Genomic DNA, 22275 nt, shown 5'->3' with positions numbered 1-22275 from the left:
TTTAAAATAGATTCACAGAAAACACAAGCAAATAAATTTCTGGATAACAGAGTATAAAATGTATATTGCTTTCATAAAATATACTTTCCACCGTTATTTTAAAGAAGAAGAGTTGGTTTTTATACCCTGCTTTTCACTGCCTGAAGGGGTCTCAAAGCAGCTTACAGCTTCCCTTCCTCTCCCCAGAACAGACACCCTGTGAAGTAGGTGGGGCTGAGAGAGCTTCTGGCAGGACGGCTCGGTCAGAACAGCACTATCAGGGTGGTGACTGGCCCAAGGTCACCCAGCTGGCTGCACGTAGAGGAGCAGGGAATCAAACCCGGCTTGCCAGATTAGAAGCCACTGTTCTTAACCACTACACCGTGCTGGTTTCACTCCCAGATAAAAGGCAGAATAATCTTTGTACACTCCTTTTCTTCACAGACTTCTTTTTCAAACAAATCCAGTTAAAGTTGAGCTGTCAATTTTTGTTTTACAGGCTCGGCCCTTGTGCCTTTAGCAGCTATCGGCCCATAGGCTGCTTGAGTTCTGCAGATCAAGCTTTTAAAGACACTTAGAAAGACCAGGTCAGGGCTTTCTTTTATGGCTGGTTGGCAGCCATATCCCAAAGTGATCTCTACATTCACACAAGTGGGTGACACAAACACAGTTAATGGCAGTGGCCTGTACAGCATTGGTCTACCTGAAAGGCAATTACAGCTGGCACAGCCTCAAATCCCACCAGGAGATTAGATTACAAGAACTGGTAATGACTAGTAAGAAACCCATGTTGAGTGTGAAGGAGTCAACTAGATATCATGCTACAAGATCAGCAGAAGGGAAAAGTCTGCTTGCAAACCTAGGTGCAGTGGCTGAACTTCCAAACTTCCTCTTTAAAGGAGGGGAGACAAGAGGAAGCCCATATGAAGATGCAAGCAGGCAGCTTTGTTTACAAATATACCTGGCAGAAGAGTGCCAACGTTCTCTGTGACAATCTCAGCTTTTGGCACAAGAGGCTGCTAACAAGCTGAACCAACTTCACTGATACTATCCAAACCCAGACTCAGATTGCATTCAGGTTTCTCATAAAGCTCCAACCAAATGCCGCTAGACACAAAAAATGCTCTGCCCTCACATTCCCTCTGCTCCTTCCTCCCCAACTCACTAATGGACCTTGATTGCAGATTTCGAAGTTGATTGCAAACTTCTCAGTCTGCAATTTTTGACAGACTGTATAACAGCCTAAAGGAATTTAAAGAGAGGCCAAGTCTTCTAGCTCATATCTTGATTAGTCAAAAGCTTTAGGCAGCTTTGTATTTTACAAGCTGCCTTTTGCTGTAACTAATTCTACAATGGGGCGAAAGGGGTCATATGTTGCTAAGTAAAATTTATCTCTCTCCTAGGCAAAAGCTGTAAAGTACAAAGGTAAATAATTACTAAGGCTGAAACATAGTTTCAAGAAATCTTATGTAAAGTAGCAGTGAGTTTCCTTTTGCATATGCGCAATCATTCATTGCAAATCTGCAATCATCCATTATTGTGAATGGGCTTGTGCAACTTCCCTTAAATAAAACTATGGGGTGGTAAGTTCAGACGACACATTTTAGAGAATTTCTACTCATCTCCGTCAACTCCACGTACTTTGAATTCAGTTACTATGGTTGGCCACATGATGGAAGCAGTGAGCACATTTTCAAAATAACTGATGATACCAAACTCATCCAAACAAAACTAGTTTCTCAACAAGAGACCGAAAGACACTTATTCCTAGCCAAACTATCAGTGTACTTTCCAGCTTAGTGATACAGAACACAAGCCTGCTCTAGTGGCCTTCATTATTTCATAAATTAAAGCAAGACTCAGATATACTTCAACTATGTATACAATAAAAAGCTACCGTAAGTGTTCACTTGAAAGGCAATGAACTCATCTACAGCAGTGGTCCCCAACCTTTTTAGAATTGGGGACCGGTCAACACTTGACAATTTTACTGAGGCCTGGGGGGGGAGTAGTCTTTGGCCGAGGGACATCGCTGCCTGAGCCCCTGCTCCACTTGCTTTCCCGACGGCACCCCTGACTTCCTGCCACCCACTGGGGGGCACTGCCAGCAGCAGCTGCGCAGTGCCACGCCGAGGGGGAGCCCCAGCTATGGCGGCTGCCGGAGAGCACCAAAGGTGAGCTGGCGGCAGAGTGGCAGGGCAACCCCCGAGGCAGCAGCTGGGGAGGAGGACAAGGAGGAGCCGCAGCCCCGTACTGACTGATCCATGGACCGGTCCTGGTCCCCGGACCAGAGGTTGGGGACCACTGATCTACAGCTTCATCCACCCTATAGAAAGGAGAACTATTTGTGATATTTCCAACAGGCAGAAAACTAAAATCAATAAATTAATATCAGTAATTTTAACAACTCACATGGTTGAGCAGAGTGGAAAGCTTTGCACCATCTTGAATATTCTTCTCCAAAATGTTCAAGACTTTCACTGTTTTTTCTGTAGAAAGCTGAAAAGAAAATTCATCCAAATGGATTAAGACAAATCTTTACAGATTTGGTGTGGAATTCAAACTGATATTCATACAAGCTTTGCCTCAAATTCACAGTCTATTTCCAAAGTACATTGGACATTGCTTCAAAGGAGATGCCTCCTAGGTTATTGTCTTTTCTTTGAGAAATCTGCTTCTAAATTGCCAGAAGCCCTGACCTGGATAGGCCAGGCTAGTCCCATCTCGCCCAATCTCAGAAGTTAAGCAAGGTCGGCCTCAGATGGGAGATTACCAAGGAAAGGTCACTATGCAGAGGCAGAACCTAGCAAACCACCTTTGAACATCTCTTGCCTTGCAAACCACACAAGGGGGTGCCATAAATCAGCTGTAACTTGACGGAAAAAAACAAAGCCTACTAAATCTCAAACAAAAAAAATGTCTACAGTGATGATGCATATATTTGCCCTTTTGGGCTATATCAAGTCCCTTCAAGTTCCAAATCATCTTGAAAGTCCACAACTCCTCCAAACCTAACACACTTGCACTTTAGAACAATCCTGTGTTATGTACTTCATTTTAAAGGCATCCATAACCTACCCTGTCCATAATGCCCATTGCTTTGATTTTAGCAGATTCACTGCCCAGTTCACTAAGTTGATGTTTCCCCAGTAGTAACTCTTGAGGCATTTCATCATCATCACCTAAAGGGAAAAACAAATATTTTCTTTGAAATGTCGCTGTACATATAGCCATGATTCTCAAAAATAAGCATCTGTAAACCTGCACTAATGCAGTCTAGAACTCTATTTCTCTATACATTTAACTTAGTAGCAGACCACAACTACTTTAATCTACCATCATCACACTATAAATAAAAATACAGGCAATAAAACCAGATATAATCTAGAGCAATCATCCAGGGATTGCAACCTCTCCAAAAGATTCTATCCTTGAAATTATGTTGAAGTCTTAAAAGCAAAGGCAATGTTTAAGTTAGCAGGTTCTAACCTTCCAGGCGGGAATTGGGGGGCGGGGGGAGGGAGATATACAAGCTTTTTCAAGAGCACAAAGTTGAGGAAATGTGTACTATGAGAAGACAGTCATGGGGGATAGAATGAAGGGAAGATGACACTCTCCTATACAAAGTCTTTGCAACCAGAGCTGAGAATGTATGACCTAGTGGTCCTTTTAAATTACTCCTATTTCTATCAGTTCTGAAAGTGTCTCTGTTTGCATTTTAAGTATGTGTTACAATCAGGTGCAAAATGCTTTTTGAAAAACAGATTGTGCAAAAAAAATATTGTACTCTGATGCAAAGATACAGAGTTCAACTGCTATTTAGAGGTAGTCTTTGAAAATAATGTTCTGCCATGTATATACCTCCATACACCAATAAAAATACATCAGTGTCTAATTGCAGCAGTTGTTACTTGCCAGAAATTGTAAATCACTCTCAATACTTGGCACAGTAATTTGCTAACACACCATACCAGGCTGGTTTGGTCTCTCACAAAGGCTACTGAACTGGCCCGTTCGCTCCCAAATAACTTATCTACTTGTAACAATTTGCCGGTGTATAAGATGACTGGGCGTATAAGACGACCCCCCAACATTTCCACTCAAAATATAGTTTGTTGCATTACATTACAGCAGCGGTCCCCAACCTTCTTGTAGTCGGGGACCGCCTCCGAGGGTGGGAGAGAGCCGGCAGCCTGGCCACAGCAGCTGCACGTAAACGTGCACGCGCAGCTGCCACGCATGTGCGCTTTCGCCACTAGGTGGCACTAACGCGCATGCGCAGAACCGCCGCACGTGCACGTTTTCGCCAGCAGGGGGCGCAAACACGCGTGTGCGGCGGCTCCACACGTGCGCGCTTGCCTTGCTGGCGTGCCAGCGGCTGCGCCTGCCTCTTCCCCCCCTCTCGCTGCGGGGGGAGGGGAAGGCAGGCGCGGCCGCTGGCGGCCCGATACTGGGCCGCGGACCGGGGGTTGGAGACCTCTGCATTACAGTACCTGTCATTGTCACCATTGTATGGCCGCAGCGCGACCGCAGTGCCTCCGGCCCACCCCTGCATCTCCCTATGACTGGCACTAGTGTGCAAGTGCGTACATGCGAGCTCTGTGTAGACAAGGGGCAGGCCGGAGCGCCACTGCTTCCCGCCGAGCAGAATAGGTCGGTCACGCCGAAAAGGCTGGCACCACTGTCTCGCTGCTGATGCTCACCGCAGCCACGCTGATGACCCGCGCTGGATACCGTGCAATACTGGATTGAATGTAGAATGAGGAGGGCGGGCATCGGGAGACCACTATGGGCAGCTATGTCTATCCCAACTGAAGTGCACCCGGCATATAAGACGACCCCTCCCACCTGGAGGCATGTTTTTCAGGGGGGGAAAGTAGTCTTATACGCCAGCAAATACTGTAATTCTTTCTAGAGTTCAAGGCCATTAATCATTAAAGGAAAAGGGAAAACTTCCTTAAAGTAACAGCCTAAGAATACTTAAAAAAAAGTGTTAAGAAATGCACAGCAGGCAACAATAGAAAACAATGTATCACACTAATAGATTTAAGGTACATGAGCATTTATGACGTTGAAGGAAATGCGTTCTTACCAAATGCAGTATAATCCATGTCTTCCAAGTTGTCCAAAATATTTTCTACGGAAGCAGTGAATCTCTTAAACGTAGAAGAATCCATCATTTCTGATTAAAAGAAACCCAGAAAATGTAATGTATTGGAATCATAGACCACACAAAATAAACAAAATACATGCAAGAGCCTTAAAAGCACCAGGCACTTACCTTCGGGTGTTAGCTTTGGTTCGTACGCTTTCCTCTTCTTTTGTTTTTCTTTCTTCTTCATTTTTCTAGCCACTTAAAACAACAAAACAGGTATAACGTGAAATAATTTGCAGGAAATTATTTTCTCTGTGCAACATGTTTCAACCATACAACAGCATTGAAAACCATTTTCCCCACTGGCCAGGCTTTATCTACCTGTATTACGTAAGAATGGACCAGGTTTTAGGAACATTTGTAGACATCACTGAGTAAGAGAAGACTAATGAGAGAAATGAACATCACCTTCACTGAGGTTAGGAGGAGGGGAATAGTCATCCACCTCTGAGTCCTCTGGACTGCGGTTACGATATCGACTGCTTCCAGAGCTCCTCCTCCCTTCGTGATAATGGCTACTCCTTTTATGATCTCCAGAACCTCGTCTGTCATGCTCTACATATTCCCAAGCTTTATCCTCGTTCCTGTCTTTCTTATGCCTTTTACGGGAAGCTAGGAGGCAAACAGAGTATTATGAGAGCTAAGTCGCGTTTCAAAGTAGCTTCGCACATTGTAAGCTATGAAAAATACAGAACACAAGCCTCAACTGGTATCTCGGCACTTGGAGGGCAAGTGTATAAAAGGCAGAATTTGCTAAAGCCTACTAAATGCTTTTAGAAGTGTGCAAAATGATTCAAAAAGTTTCATTTCATTTAATTAATAGGCAGGCCAATCAACGGACAGAGGTCCACCCAACCTCCAGTCCTTCAATGATCTAAGTTTTCTCTGCAAAATATAATTCTAGTATATGTCTGACAGTAGGGCTACAACTCGAGACATCAAACATACAGAAATCATGTTAAGGAAAACCAGGTAGGAAGTTACTTCTTACTTGGCTTGTACATGTACCTTGGCCCCCTCCATGTTTCGGTTAGACTAATATTGGTTAGACTAATATTAAACTGTACAGATACCTGCAACATGGGAGTTTACATACATGGATTAACCAAGTTCATCCCTCACTCAACCCCAAATCCTAAAGTTGGTTTTATCCAGGCTTAGAATCCTGGTTAGTGGGCTGGGGGACGGATGAACTTTGGTAAATCCATTAACCTAGAGTTGTACATCATGGATAACTGGAGTTATTGTTTAACCAAAATTCCCAATTCAAAAATGATGGGGAGTAGGGCATGTGCAAGTCTGGCAACAATGCTGTGCATGAGCACTCCCACTCCCACTTTAGCTGTGCTTACCTACAAAGCCTGAATGTAGCCTATTCCACTAAGGGACCAGAAGGAGATTTAACGGGGAAGAAAGAGGAGGGAAGAAAGACAGAAATCTTCTACCTGCTTTTTAATTGTCTATCCTGTATCTACAGCTGCATCACAGCAGAAACAGCCATAGTATAGCACATGCTCTTAGGTGGGGAGAAGGAAGGAAACACATCCCTATAAGTTTCTTCATACCAAAGCAGCATTTCTCTGTTCTCTGTTGCTAAAATTAATATTTTGTATTATTAAATGCTTGCTCAACCTATTTCTTGCATTAAGTACCGCAATTATTGCAGCAATTTGCTTCCAGGCTTTACTCTCACAACCTTTGGGGCCATAGCCCAAGAAGTTACAAACATGCTCACAGTCTGACCACACTTGCTATTTTTGCTTGAAGACTTTTGCTTGCTACTATTGCTTAAATAGGAATTCTTTTTAAAGATATGTGCTTCTGGATAGGAATTCCACTCTTTCTAATATTTATCTCGGTCACATGTGCATGTTACCTCTTCTCTACTGTCTTTACCACTGGTTCCCAATCCCATTTTGTATTCTCTTTAAACTTTCAGTTGACTTTTTGGTTTACATTTCAAGTTCTCAAAAATCTGGAACTCTTTTTTCTCCCTCCTTGATATGTTCCAATCAGGGCTCCTCATTCATATGATCCACTCATTATAAACCTAAACATTCTGGTTTCCCACCAAACATCTCCATCCTTTTTCTTCTCCTGGACATAATAAATTTATACTTAAAAAAATTAACAAATCCATTTGTAGCTATTTCCCCCCTCATGCCTTTTTCTCAGTCTTGATTCTCAGCAACTGCTTATTTATCAAGCAGTTATAACAATAAGAATACATTTACTGGGTGTGGCTAAAGATGTCGTCCTGAGAGGGTGGCAGGGCATCTGCTCTGCTATCTCTGAAGCCTGACAGGGGTCAATTGTGCAAGCAATTGGCAGAAAAGAGGAGGGGTACGCAAACCCCACCTCACCTTTCTACCCAGGAAGTTCTTGGGGCCGTCTCCAATCCTTTAGGGAGTATATCTCCCTGGATTATAGGCTGTCAGCGTTCCAGGTCCAGAGGACGACTGCCATTTTCTACCTCGGACTTTCTTTTCTTTCTTTAATCTTAAAGTATCTGCTTCAACCCTACATGATGATTTACCACAAATGAACGCTCTGAACTGAGGGGAGGACATCGGCTGAGTTCCAAAACATCATTTACTGCAAGTATCTCTCGCTTTTTTTTTTCTCCGTCTCTCTTCCTGCATCAAAGCCCTTTGTTTCCCCCCTCCTCTTACTCTGCTCTGCCTGAAGCCACCTCGTTAAGAGGCAGGCTAATTCTCCTAACTAAGCAGAAGAAGGACTCAAATCAACTCGAATTAATTGGCAAAAGCTCTTATTGTAATTGTTTTGGTTTTCGAAGATAAGATAAGCTGTGAATGGGAAAATCTCACGAGAACTCTGTGCCAGCACGAGAATCTCTGCCTTCAATACGTCACATGCCTGTGCCGGAACATTAGAGGATAAAACAGAGGACCTCTACTGGCCACTTGTAAAATTGTTTGGGGCCGGTTTTTTTTAAAGTCAAAATCATGTCTATGTTAAAAAGATTGGCTCATCTAATAGAGATACAAACCCAAGATTACAAAGTATTTTTAGATGGATTGATCAAAAATATCTCCAAGGAGATCCAAGATGGCAAGGAAGAAGTCTTCAATAGGAATGATGGATCAATAACAGTGACTGATGACAGCTTTAAACAAGGTGGAAAACCAACAGCAGAAGAGAAATCTGAAATTCATATCTTCAAGGAGATCCAAGATGCCAAGGAAGACGTCTTTAACAGGAATAATGGATCAATAACAGTGGCTGATGACAGCTCTAAACAAGGTGGAAAACCAACAGTAGAAGAGAAATCTGAAATTCTGGAGACGGAAAATGGGATGCCGGAGTTCTGCAGCCCAGATAAGGACACCCTTTTTAAAAAGACATACAGCCATCTCAAAGCAACAGTGTACAAAAATCAATCAAAAGAAATATGGATCTGCAGTGAAAGTAACCGATTTAAAGGATCTCTCCGGGGGGAAAATTGTATTGATACTGGAGTCCAGGAGGTGCAACGGCCTCAAGATTTATCGATGCATATTCTGCGGGAAAGAGTACAACTGCACTTTCTACGCCAAAGGCCAATGGGACAGAATATAATTTTACGGGAACGACAAGATGTAGCAAGCCTCGAGATGAGACCCCCTTAAGAAGACCGAAAGCTCATATTGTTTTATGTTTAATGTTATACTGTATTCTATATTTCCATTTTTATGAAAAAGGGGAAGCAGTGTCTCTTTCTCTCTTGTTTTTTTTTTGTCTCTTTTCTTTTGTAGGCATATAGGTAATATAATCATTAGTGCTGAAAATGTAAAATGGGGTTCCCCCCCCTTATTTTTTCTTTCTTCTATTAGGGTATTGTCCTAGGACTAAAGCCTACACTGACTTGTAGAAAATGTTTAATGTTAAGCTTTCAACTTAAATCTGAAAATATATCTGTCAGGATGGTTCTTAGAATGGGTCAAGCATAAATTGTTTTGTAGATGTATCAGAACCAAGGATAAGGAGAAGCTATAGAAGACTGAAAGCTTATATTGTTCTATGTTTAATGTTAAGCATTTAATCTAAACCTGGAAATCTTATTATTCTCTGTATTAACAACATATACTGTATCCTACATTGCTATTTTTATGAAAAAGGGGAAGCAGTGCCTTTTTTTTCTCTTGTTTCTTTTTCTTAGTAGGCATATAGGTAATATAATCGTTAGCGTTGGAAATATAAAATGGGGCTTTCCCCCCTTATTATTATTTTTTTTTATTGGTGTATTGTTATAGGGCCAAAGCTCATATTGATCTGTAGAAAATGCAAAGCTCTCAACTTATACCTGTCAGGATGGCTCTTAGAATGGGTCAAGTATAAATGGTTTGTAGATGTATCTGTATTAAGGATAAGGAGAAATTATGAAATCCTTTTGTAATTTTTTTTTCTTTGTACATCTTTAAGGCAAAGCCCTACTTTCCTCTCCCTTCATCAGGGTATTGATACAGGGCCAAAACTCATACTGTGCTATAAGAAATGTTTAATGTTAAGCATCTAACTCAAACCTAGAAATATCTGCTAGGATAGCTCTTAGATTGTATCAAGCAGTTAATGTGAGGTCTACGATCTCACAAGTAAGTTGATTAATAATAACTTTTCTTTTGTATATCTAAACAGGCCTTTTTTTTTAATGTAGTGGAAATGTGGATGGCTCTTAGACTCATGGCTCTTAGAGTTTTGGGCAAAAGTTTATATCACTGTGGAGTCAATGTGGGGTCGTATATTCTTAAATGATGATTATATTTCTATCTTTATGAAAATAAAAAAAATCATTATAAAAAAAAAAAAAAAAAAAAAAGCAGCAGTTCAACTAGAATGTTTCTGATCCTTTTGATGTTCTCACCCTAGTTCTTCCTTTCAACAAATTAAAATGATTCCAGCTAATGTAAAAAAAAAAAAAAAAGAATACATTTACTAATCAGGGAAATACAGATTGTAGCCCAAACCTTTTGATCCCTATTATGTTTATCCAATGTTCCATCTACCATTTATTTGTTTCTGATATATTTTCAATTGTGGGTTATTTTGAGTAGGTGCTGTAGTCTCCCCTTGTAAAGCATGTAGTATACCATTTTTTATTATTTATAATAAAAGATGTGGTGCCCAGTAAATGTTTACTAATATCCACAGGACACACGCATGCATGGGTTTTACCTTCACACTCCCCATTTTGCTCTCAAAAACTTTCTCTCCCCCCAAGAACCCAAAAGTAACTCTCCTTTCCCGAACTATTGATATTTCTTTTCAATCTGTTATCTATTAGCTCAATAGATTAGCATGTATGCAACTTCATTAGATGTCCATTACAGTGCATTAATCTTTCTACAAAACTATGAAACTTCCTAGGCCAAGACCAATGAACTTACAAACCTCCATATTGTTCATTTGATTATCATGATTAAAACTCTGACACCCTTCCAGGGGTAGTCAAACTGTGGCCCTCCAGATGTCCATGGACTACAATTCCCATGAGCCCCTGCCAGCATTCTCTGTCAGGGGCTCATGGGAATTGTAGTCCATTGACATATGGAGGGCCGCAGTTTGACTACCCCTGCCCCTCTACTGGGTGAATAATGTCCCATGAGCTTTAGAAGGATTGTCCTCTAATGGGCCGAATAGTTACCAAACCCATACATTCAGCAGAGACCCTCCCCTTTTGCAAACCCCAGCACCGTCAGGAATCATGAGATGTCATCCTTGCTGAAAAACACTCTGAAGATTGCACTCAGAAAGGCAGTACCAATGAATCCTGTTCAAAACTAGAAACCAGAACTATTCCCAGCATGACACAGCTCACTCCCAAGCTCTGGGTCCCCTGAAATCATGGCTTATACCCTACAAAAAGAGAAAGGTCTAAGCCCGAGGTGAAGCCTATACCAGGAGGCAAAGTGCTTGCTCAAGCCTGGCTCACTTATGTGGGAGGAAACCAGAGTTTAGAAAGGCCAGAATGTACCTCACTAAAGTACCAGTAAGAGGTGGAACCAGTTAAGAGTCCCTTCACTTGGCTTTGCTTTGGTTGCCGTAGTAGCCTTTCCCCACAGCAGTCATCATTACATAGCTGGACAGCTCCTCTGCTGCTTCAGCATCTTGCCATGAACCTGTTTTTTCCCTAACTGGACAGCTCCCCTTCTCCTTCAGCAGCCGTGCCTTGAAAATCCTATCCCTCGTCTTGTTGGATCTGCCTCACAGCTAAGGGAAGAAACTGAGACACGAGGTTTTAGCATTGGCTAGAACACGGCAGTGATTCAGCAAGAACGCATATGTTTTTTTCAGGCTGAATTTGCACTACCAACACACCTTATATTAGCCTTCTGCTGGGTTAAGAACTTTACGTTGCTCTTACTCTAATAAAAGTGTCTTAGACATGTATGAAACTTTTCAAATGCCATGCACAAGGACACAAAACCTCTGCCTTGAGCACTAGCTGTTCCAAGGACATCACCAATTGAAGTTATTTGGCTTCTGCAATGCTGCGCTTTCCTCTGGCAGTGCTTTGTTGTAAATGAGTTACAACGCAGCTCTTCATTGAGCCATGCTATGAAAGCATCTGAAGAGCCACATTCCTTCCAAATTACTAGAATGCCAGAGACATGCATTTCTATCCTATAGCACTGCAGCAGACAAGTCTAGCCTTATCCAGGGGAACTCATCCCATTTTTAGCAGTACTGCTAGGGAGGCACCATACACACATCACCAAGAGTAACAGATTACCATTATAAAAATGAGAAACGTTCATGCTACTCACTTTCAAAAGCCTCTTCACTTTCATTGTCTTCGTCAGAACTGATTTCGGCGTATTTTGGTTTCTCATTTACAGTGCTACGTTTACGTTTGTTCATTTTCACTCGTTCACAAAGAGGCATAGTGGATTCAATTTCTGCTAGTAGTTCAGGAGGCAATTCCTTTAACACTGACTGATCTATGCTACCTACCAATGAAGAGTAAACTGTAAGTGAATGTAGAACTAATGACACACCAACAAAATGCAGACATGAATTTAACATTTTGTCCGACTTTTCACAAATAAGATGATTTACAAAATGTAAAAACACAGTCCATTGTTCATTAATGCAAACTGTCACTTGAAAGGACAGAAGTCCACTGCAAAATGGACACGATATAAACACAACTTTCTATTTAAAAAAAACAACAACAGTTGAGCACCCTAACTCCAAAGATGCTTGCTTCAGTTAATCTTTGCAAGTACAAAATACAGCATTTCCCCCAATAGCTTCCCAATTCTTCATTTTGTACATATGCAAAACATTTTGTGTGTTTGCCAGCAGATGGAGCCAAATTTGAAGGCATTATCCCATTTATAGATTTCAGGTTATTTTGACAAGATACGAAGCAGGTCTTCATTTGCATCTAGAAACTTTTACAATGGTACAAATGAGAACATAGCTTTACAGTCACAATTAAGTGGCATCATGCAGTGGTAGAACAAATCATTTGAGACACACTTGCCAATCTGCATACTTGAAGGGATACATGGTGTGCTGAAATACATTACTGTGTGCACTGTGTGCACTGTGTACACAGGGCGGTTTCCCCATACATCGGAAACTTCAACTAAACAAGCTTCAATCAAGATAGATAAAGAGGGGTAGCTGTTTTAGTCTGAAGCAGCAGAGCAGTCCAATGGCAGCCTTAAGACCAACCAAGTTTGACTCTTTCGTATAGAGGCCCACTTCTCCTACTTCAGCATCTAGCCATGAACCTGTTTTTTACCCTGACTGAACAGCTCCCCTCCTTCCTCAGCAGCCATGTCTTGAATACCATCAACTTGTGCATGTACATGAAAGCTTATACCCAGAATAAAACTTTTGATAGTCATAAAGGTGAAAAAGACTGTACCAAGTCCAAAGGAAAAAAAAATAGGGGGGGGGGGGTTAATGGTGCATTTAAGGAAAGAATCTTTAATATTTGTGAAATGTCAACACACTTCGCATCATCAAGCTTCTTCAGGGGAATATCACTTCTGATTATCAGTAGAATGTCATTGTTTAATATTGACAGAAGGGAACGGAGCATTCTACTGAGAATCTGAAGGGATAGCCCCCCGAAGAAGCTCGTTTCAAAGTGTGTTAGGCTTTCATAAATATTAAAGATTATTTCCCTAAGCACAACAATATCCCCCCCCCCCCCCGAATTTTCTTTGTTGGTCTTAAAGATGTGACGGGACTTAAAATTTGCTCAGAAGCATCAATCAACTGAAGGATTACCCATCTTCCTTCTAGTAATACTTAAGAGAAGTGGAACACTAGTTGTCTTGTGATTACCTGATGCACACAGCCACCTATTTGCAAAGTGGCCAAAAATATACATACTATATCTGTCATTATATTATCAGATTTGCATTCTAAGACTTGGCTCCAGTTATTAATTGAAGTTATGAACCTAAATGAACATTATCTGACTTTTGTGCTGTACTGATTTGCTGCATAAATTACCGACTTTTCAAATTTTTCAGTTAAAAAGAGATACCTCATTTTTCAAATTATTTGTTGAGACCAATAAGTACAATAATTTAAATACAAGAATATCTACACTTCTAGCACCAGTTACTATACAAAACATTTTTTACAGAATTAGTCCCAATATACCCATTGTTCAAATCAACACAAGACCAAAATGATTAGCATATTTACATATTAGGCACAATTAACTTGTATTTCATGGATCATTATAAACACAAAGTGATGTTCTGACATAGTGTTTTGAAAAAAAATACATTTTTAAACCAAATTAGATTAAAAATTACTGCCCTGTAAGACATTTAACTGAGAAAATGATTATTGCATGGGCAAACTGGATAAACAACAATCTCTTCAAAACCAAGAAACACAAAAATGAAGGTTAGAAGTTCCCATGTTTGTTCAAAATTTACATTTCTGGGTTGTTCACATATATTTAAATAATAAGAATAAATAATGGAATAATTCAATCCATGTACAGAGGAAATGGTAACATCCCTGATCTCCACAGGAGTAAAATTTAGACAAATATTGTTCAGAATTTCGACTCAATCATGTACACCAAACCATGATAGATGACAAACTGAATAACTCTGAACAGACCAAACAGTACATTTCAGAAGAAATGAATGAATATTAGAACATCAAAATGCTTTCTGCTGACTGTGCATTATGTACAATTTAAACATTTTGTACATTTCAATACAGTTTAATTGAACAATGAAAAGTCTAGAGAAAAAACAATACCATAAAACCTGGTAAACTGAACCAAGGCATGACCTTTCACAAACTGAAGTGCCATGCACAAATGTTCTCTGGAGAACAAAGAAATACCGTATTCGCCGGCGTATAAGACGACTGGGAGTATAAGACGACCCCCCAAAATATAGAGTTTGTCCCCATTGTACAGCCGCAGCGCGACCGCAGCGGCTTCGGCCCGCCCCTGCATCTCTCTGTGACCGGCACTAGTGTGCAAGTGCGCATGTGTGAGCTCTGCGTAGACAAGGGGCGGACTGGAGCACCGCTGCTTCCCACTGAGCAGAACGGGCCGGTCACGCCGAAAAGGCTGGCACCCCTATCTCACTGCTGACGCTCGCTGCAGCCACGCTGATGACCCGCCGCGCTGGATACCGTGCGATACTGGATGGTATGTAGAATGAAATGGGCGGGCATCGGGAGGCCACTATGGGCACCAGGCGAGCATCAGGAGGCCACTATGGGCAGCTATGTCTATCCCAGCTGAAGTGCACCCGGCGTATAGGATGACCCCCCCCCCCATTTGGAGGCATGTTTTTCAGGGGGGAAAAGTAGTCTTATACACCAGCAAATACTGTACTTCCAAGATGTGACAGTCTCTCCACCCCTCTTTTTTGTCCAACTAGCAGTACATGATCCGTATATTCACCTGTATCTTAATTTTCTCATATCTCTTCATGCTGCAAATTTGGTGCCTTTACCTCAACTTCCCACCTGCAAACCACATAGACTAAGAGGCAAAATTTCCCATTGACTTTAAAGGCGCCACAAGTGTCTGAATTGCACCCAACTCTCCAAATCACAATTTGGATACTGCTCATTCGGCTGGTTTAGAATATAGGGATATGTCCGAAAAGTACCCAAATCAACATTTATTTGGGTACTTTGGCTTATCCAAAACAAATAGCCCATCCCTACCCCCTACCATTTTGGTTAGTACCATTTTGGTTAGTGTATCTAACAGTTTTTACACAATCTCCAGGAAAAATGGAGCTAGAAAAAGTAATGTAAAGCTGGCACTGGATATTCTGAAGGACTGAATCTGAGAAAGTGCCTGGCTCATCAAGGAATGTGCTACGGTATGGAGCACTTTCAGAGGGTCACTGGAAGCAGATCCAGCTCAGCATACTCAAGACACCATGGCAATTTATACTGTATGTAATCAAGGCCAAAATCTAAACAGTAGCTGTCTTCATTACCAAGGTTTCTTCATACCAACTTGCATCCAGACAGGCCAATCAGATTCTCAGGGGCATGTTCTTTTTCAAATGGAGCAATGAAACCTTTAATCTCCCCCTTCTTCCAACTCTGACTGGAGAAGCAGTATGCCTCCTTCCATCTTGCCTTCCATCTTATGCCAATCAGAGTATCTAACTTTCTCCCCTCTCTACCCTGGCTGCTAAAGTCTACCTATGTTTTGCTATTGCACTTGATCATGTCACTGACTTCTAAATGGCAAATTGTACACACTGACAGCATATATATCGTCCTGCATACTGGCAGTTTGCACATGACACTCTGCAAATGCATATGTTCCTACTCCTACTATGGCTTCGCCTCCTAGAATAAGCTTGGATCCAGGCTAGCAATTTTGCGGACACAAAGTTGCAGACTACAACTTTTGGATCCCCCACCCAGGCAGCCCCAAATGTTCCCACGTCACATTATAGTGCGACAGGCAACTATAAGAAACAAGTTTTTCTGGACATTTAAGGCTGGGAAAGAAAAGAAAAACCTTAAATCATGGGCAGAAATCTTTGTACCCACAGAAACACTAGTTTGGATGCAGCTTTTGTATGCCATGCTCTTCTCACAACTAGTTTGCTCCCTCCCTCTACACACACAACTTTTACACATCAGTAAACAGGTGTAACACATGTAACTTAAGTCCTCAAAAAACCCTTATGAATTGTCATCCTGCGTATAAGGGCAAATTCAGATATTCTTGAATCAAAACCCAAAATCAGCAGTTGGGTGAGCTCTGGGGTATACAAAATCAAGAGTAACACAAAGTTATCTCACAGAAGTTCAGAAGCATTACAGGGATGAAAAGAGAAGAAGTGCATCCTTCTTGCACTTGATCTACAGTGCACTATCCTATTAAACTTCAAAGTTCCATTCTTTATCAATGGGAAGACCCCTGCCTCCCGTTCAAAACAATGACCAAAGGTTAAACAGTTGATACATCAGGGCCCAGCTGATCTGTGGCATACTAGCCCTTTAAACTTCAAGAGGCCATTATTCTCAATGAAGGTTGACTTGATCTCCCAGTTACAGAGGTTTCGATGAAAACGCGTTTCATTATATAGACCTTTAAATTTCTTTGCACTCCATACCAGGGTTAGTCAACCTGTGGTCCTCCAGATGTCCATGGACTACAATTCCCATGAGCACCTGCCAGCAAATGCTGGCAGAGGCTCATGGGAATTGTAGTCCATGGACATCTGGAGGACCACAGGTTGACTATCCCTGCTCCAGACCACCTGGGGGGTCAGGGCACACTTCTTCTCTGTCTCTCCCTGCTAGCTCTTGAGACATCCTTTTTCTCAAGAGCATGATGCCATTACCTGCCTTTTAAATTTCTAACTGTGCATTCTGGATGCAGACTGCTGTTTTAAATCATAGAAATCTGAAGCACTGAACTAGATATCTGAACGGTGTGTTTATGCTTCAAAAAACTGATTTTGGTTTTATACCAGTTTGTCTTAAGAGTATAGTTTTCATTTGCTAAAACTTCAGCAATATCAAAACTGTTGAGTCAGTTTTGGACAGTTTTATGGTTTGGGAATTTCAGTACTCCCAAAACTGTCCAAAGCTAACTCAGGAACAGTTTTGATCCTCCTGAAATTTTGGCAAAATGAAAATCATAACCTTCCAAAAAAAAAAAAAAAACCCTGATATAAAACTGAAATGATATTTTTAAAAAAGCATACACTTTTAATTCGGAGATCTATTTCAGTGTTTCAAAGTTCTTTTACTTAAAGCAAAAATTTACAGCCAGAAGTTTAAAAAGCAGGTAATATATTAGGGTGGTATAATTTAAGAAGTATACAACACATCACTGGATGAGTACAAGCATTTTAAGATACACAAAATGCAACTGTCTATATACAGGCCTTATTCTGTAGTACGACAAAACATTTGAATATATTACATATGTAGGTTAGGCATACAGTGTAATATAAAGAACAGATCTGATACACATCAAATTGAACCTGGAGTAAAGCCTTGATGACCCAAAGCAAAGCCCATTTTGAAACTATACATATAATACCAATTTCAGCTACATATCTTGACAACTGACAAATATACATATGCATCTTCTATTGAGATATAACCATTCAAGATTTGCAATTGGCACAATCCTGCTGTTCCACCAATTCAGGGGAGGGGAGGTGTCTGTGATTTGGCACTGAGCTTCAGGGGCACCCAGACTATCTCCAAGGTAAAAGAGATCAAGGATAGGCTCCCATGACTCCTTCAAACTAAGAAGGAGGCCTGGACCATCCCTACAATTTTTCCTGTAGATGAACTCAAAACACCTCTAAAGCATGTTGTAAGGTGAGGGATAATCCATCTCTCAAGCTCCAAAAGACAGCAAGGCCTGATCTCGGTTGCACTGTGTTGAAAAGCCATTGTGTTCCTCTCAGTTTTGAAGATCAGAGACGCCACACTTGCCAGTAGGAGAAAGGACACTTACCATCATGACCATGAGGAATGAATTCATGTTCAGAATCATTTTGGATACAAGCAGCACAAAGCACACACTTTTTAGTGCAGTCATGTCCCAATACATTTGTAAGGTTCAATTTATTCTAATCGTTATAATCATAATCTAGTGCCAGTATAACATGGCTGAAGTTTGCAAAAATGTTGATTCTTCTTTTCTACCCAAATTTGTTGGGCAACCTATTACCTTGAGATAATAATATAACTATTAAAAGTTTTAATAAATCAAGTCTTACCTTTGTTTGGTCTGGATGACTTGTTCTTGTTAGATTTGAAACAAGAGCTCCGAGATTTGTCTTCTCTGTCCTTAATAAATTTTTGTACATCATCCAAAGAAAGCTTCTGCAGAACGACAACTGGTTTAGCTCCTTTATTTAGATCCTCCACTAGCCCAATCTTCTCCACTTTGTCCTTTGGCTCACCCTTAATTTCCGATTTCCTTGCATCATGCATGACATTGCCATCTTTATCCCGCTTTATTTTTGGAATGATAAAGTGTTTCAAAGCCCCAGATCTTGCCCCCAACAAAAAACTGGGAAATTCTGCTTTGCTATCAGTATGTGCTTTATTACTATCCAGTTTGCTTTTATTACCATCTGTCCTTCGTTCATCTTTACTGTTGGGCGATTTGAAACCAGGTCTGTCAGGTCTTAATTTACTAATATCACTTTTACTTTCCTGTTTAATACGAGGGCTGCCAGGTCTTGATCTCTGATCCCCAGAAGACAGCCTGTCCCGGGACTCACCAGACTCATGTCTGTGTTTTCTTTCTAGCTTTTCAGCTTTTGTGTTATCAGATTTAATGATGTGTTTAGAGTCATGATCAGTCTTACTTGAAGACCTCAAATACTCAGGCCTTCTTAGCTTTGATGAATCTCCTCGATATCTCTCCGATTCACTCCGGTCTTCAGATTTTTGTTTAAGGTTATCATGATCACGCCTTAATGAGTCAGAACCTGAGCGTCCATCTGGCCTCTGTTTTAATGCATCAACCCTTTCGGATTTCACCCGGGAAGGATCAGATTTCATGTCCATTTTGTGTTTAGATATATCAGGCTTCTTTTCTGAAGAGGATTTACCAGAATCTCTCCTGTTTTCATGCCTGTGTTTTGGGGTTTCTGGCCTGCCTTCATTCTTCTGCTTTGGGGTTTCTGGTCTGCCTTCATTTTTCTGCTTGGGAGTATCTGGCCTCACTTCATTTTTCTGCTTTGGAGTCTCAGGTTTTTGTCTTATATCCTGTTTACCATTATTTTGCTTGCTCTCGTTTTGTTTTACATCCGTTTGCCTACTTTCATGTTTGCTTTCATGTTTAATTTCTGTCTGTTTGCTTTCACTACATTTTGTTTCTATTCGCTTACTCTCATTTTGCTGCACTTCTGTTTGTTTGTTCTCATTGTGTTGTATTTCCACCTTTAAACTTTCAGACTCTGATTTTTTCCTGGGGGTTTCAGGAAGGTTCTCAGATTTTAGTTTAAGTACTCCAACATCCTCTTGGGAAACAAACACAGAACCATCATTACACTGCTTCATCTCTTCAGGCTTTTTGATGATGTCTGAATCCTGAGTTACAGCTGCCTGAGAGTCTGCCCGTCCTGCTTGCTGAAGATCAATACTAACCATCAAGGCTGGCCTTGACCCATTTCCCGCAGAACCTGTCTCCTGAGAAGCTGGTTTGTTTCCTCCAGTAGCACCTCCAGCCTCCTGTGGTGGAAAGGAATCTTGTTTTCTTTTCTTCAAAGGCTTATCTGCAGATCAAAGGGAGAGTGTTAAAGTGTGCATCATGTGCGGAAATTAGCATAACATCACACATGAAAAAATATGTTCATTTTAGTAGGTTCAAAGACTAATTCAGAAGTCATTGCTACAGTTAGCAACAAAGCATGACACTATAGTTTTCAACCAGCTGTATATGGAAGCTATTTTGGTATGAACCGACTACAGAACAGGAAGAACAAGCAAGTCTTTCTCAAAGTACTTTCAGTGTGCTTTCTTTAGAAATAAAAGGTGCTAAAGCTGGCTAAATCTAATATGAATGCAATGACATTATAACTCCAGTTCTGATATTTATGTATTGACTGCTAAAGCTCCAACCAAGGTTGCAAGCTCAAGTTGAAAGCTTAAATGATGCTCCACTCTATGAAGTCTGCAACAAGAAAAAGTCCAGGAGGATGGAAAACAGTTCCTGGCTATAATCCACAGTTTCCACTTACAGACAAGTAGCCTCACTTTATAGAAAAAGAGTAAATTGTAACTCAACCTGAATCAAACCTGAGGATTCCAAATAAGGGGAGAATGTGAAAAAGTTAGTTAACTAACATCATTCCAAATGATCAGTTAACGCCCAGTCATGAATTGCAAACAAACAAAAACCTAAAGGGAGCTGAGCAGAGAAAGAATCCTCACAGATTAATAGCTGTCTTGATAGATCAGACTAACAAATCCATCTGGACCAGCCTACTGTTTGCAACAGCAACTAACCAGATGAATCTTCAAACAGTGCAGAATGGGGAGAACGCGCCATAAATTCAGGTTCAACACAACCCCATAGGTGAATTTAAAGAGACGGGTGTGGAGAGAGAGAGACCATTTGATAAACACAAGCCAGGAGGAAGAAGGAACACCCAACTGTGCAAAACCTGACACTGAATATTACAGAGACATAAGAAGAGAAAAAGACCACCAGGCCCTATCCATCAGCTGATAGGCATGCCACATTGCTATATTTGCTGGCAGGGCCTCATGGGAATTGTAGTCCATGAACATCTGGAGGACCACCGGTTGACTACTCCTGCTATAAAGTACACTAAGTTTGTTTGCTAAAGGACTGAGAAGAGGGCAGAGCAAAGGTCTATAGGAACCTTGTACTGCCACCCCCAACACACACTACTGGAAGGAACTGTGCAGCTTCCAGTGAAGTTATTGTACAGTGGCCTGTGGATTTGTGCTTTCACAAATCACCGACATAATCACACTGTGATCAATTATGGTTTGAGAGAAACCAATCTGATTTCAAGCCAGCAGTCTGCATTACATTGGAATACACCAATTTAGATATATGTTCAGTATAAGAAAAATGTGTTTAATATTAATTTATAATATTTATTACTGATTGTAAAAAGCCTCTTTATGTAGCAGGACAAACAACCTATAATCTATTTGCCCAGTTTTAACAAGAAAGCAGGTACTGTAGCTTGCCAGGTACTCAACTCCATCCCCACCCCCAGTCGGATTCTGTTTCCTGAAGGCCCGTACAGGACAAAAATATGCAGATGGATCACAATTTGATTTGAGGAGATCTTAAATAAGCCAGTCACACACACACACACACACATTCATTCACAAGATTACTGTTTTCCCAGCATATGTCTGTTTGGATCCCCATATTGTAAGAAATTGTACTAGCCATAGTAATTTATTTATTTATTTATATTTTGCACCAACAGCTGATTATAAGGAATCATTTAAAGTTAGCAAGCTAATGATGCATACTTTAGCAAAAATGTTGTCACAACCTGAAACAAATGTACTCAGAAATACAGTCTAGTAATTTTACTGGAAAGGATTGAACAAATGTACATAATAAAACTGTCATTATCAGAAGGCACAAAAATACAAATATTATCAAGCAGTTCTCTTTCAATCATGCATCATATGTATTGCTGGAAAAATTAAAGGAAACACACATGTTTAAAGGTGGCAAAAATAGCACAGACAACTTTATAACACAAATAGAAATAGCATGGCTAACCTCTTTTATTCACTTACAATTTATTCATATGGCACAAGAATCAGGGCAGACTGGGAATCTTTAGTAACTCCATACATGTGGTATCCTGAATAGAATTTGGTACCTGTGGCAACTACTGCAAAACTTGTACTTTGTTAAAAAGCATGAAGTTTTTGGCACTAAGAACAAAATGCAAAAGCAACTCTGCATGCATGAAGAGTCCACAGCCACTTAAGCAGTGCTTTTCATTTCTGAATGGTATTTATAACTTTTCCTGTTGTTTTGGTAAGCCTATTGCTTCTCCTAACCTCAGTGAATAAGGAATCACAGAACTCAGTTGTATGGACTACATGTACATCCAGTATCTTGGAACTATATTACTGTTAATAAACATCAAAATGGCATTAGCCTTTATTCACAAGGACTAACCTTC

The 22275-nt window shown here is 40.7% G+C and overlaps 2 protein-coding genes across 6 annotated transcripts in view; one reads left to right on the top strand and one right to left on the bottom strand.

Annotated features, from left to right (window-relative positions):
- NIPBL (NIPBL cohesin loading factor) overlaps window positions 1-22275 on the bottom strand; it is a 142991-nt gene that overhangs the window by 35744 nt on the left and 84972 nt on the right. For all 5 annotated transcript variants that reach the window (XM_077346991.1, XM_077346989.1, XM_077346988.1 and 2 more), the window contains 7 exons: window positions 18352-19860; window positions 11899-12081; window positions 5543-5746; window positions 5261-5332; window positions 5072-5161; window positions 3058-3161; window positions 2392-2478 (listed from right to left, as the gene is read on the bottom strand). In XM_077346991.1, coding sequence (XP_077203106.1) covers window positions 2392-2478; window positions 3058-3161; window positions 5072-5161; window positions 5261-5332; window positions 5543-5746; window positions 11899-12081; window positions 18352-19860 — 2249 coding nt within the window. The remainder of the gene's footprint in view (window positions 1-2391; window positions 2479-3057; window positions 3162-5071; window positions 5162-5260; window positions 5333-5542; window positions 5747-11898; window positions 12082-18351; window positions 19861-22275) is intronic.
- On the top strand, window positions 7380-9936 carry LOC143842174 (uncharacterized). Its single transcript, XM_077346993.1, has 2 exons — window positions 7380-7731; window positions 7932-9936. The coding sequence occupies exon 2, from the start codon at window positions 8101-8103 to the stop codon at window positions 8761-8763; it is 663 nt and encodes a 220-aa protein (XP_077203108.1). The 5' UTR covers window positions 7380-7731; window positions 7932-8100; the 3' UTR covers window positions 8764-9936.

The sequence above is a fragment of the Paroedura picta genome, chromosome 7, assembly GCF_049243985.1.
Source record: "Paroedura picta isolate Pp20150507F chromosome 7, Ppicta_v3.0, whole genome shotgun sequence".
NCBI classification, from domain to species: domain Eukaryota; kingdom Metazoa; phylum Chordata; class Lepidosauria; order Squamata; family Gekkonidae; genus Paroedura; species Paroedura picta.
Note: the sequence above shows the minus strand (reverse complement) of the source record. Positions and strands in the feature narration are given on the sequence as shown.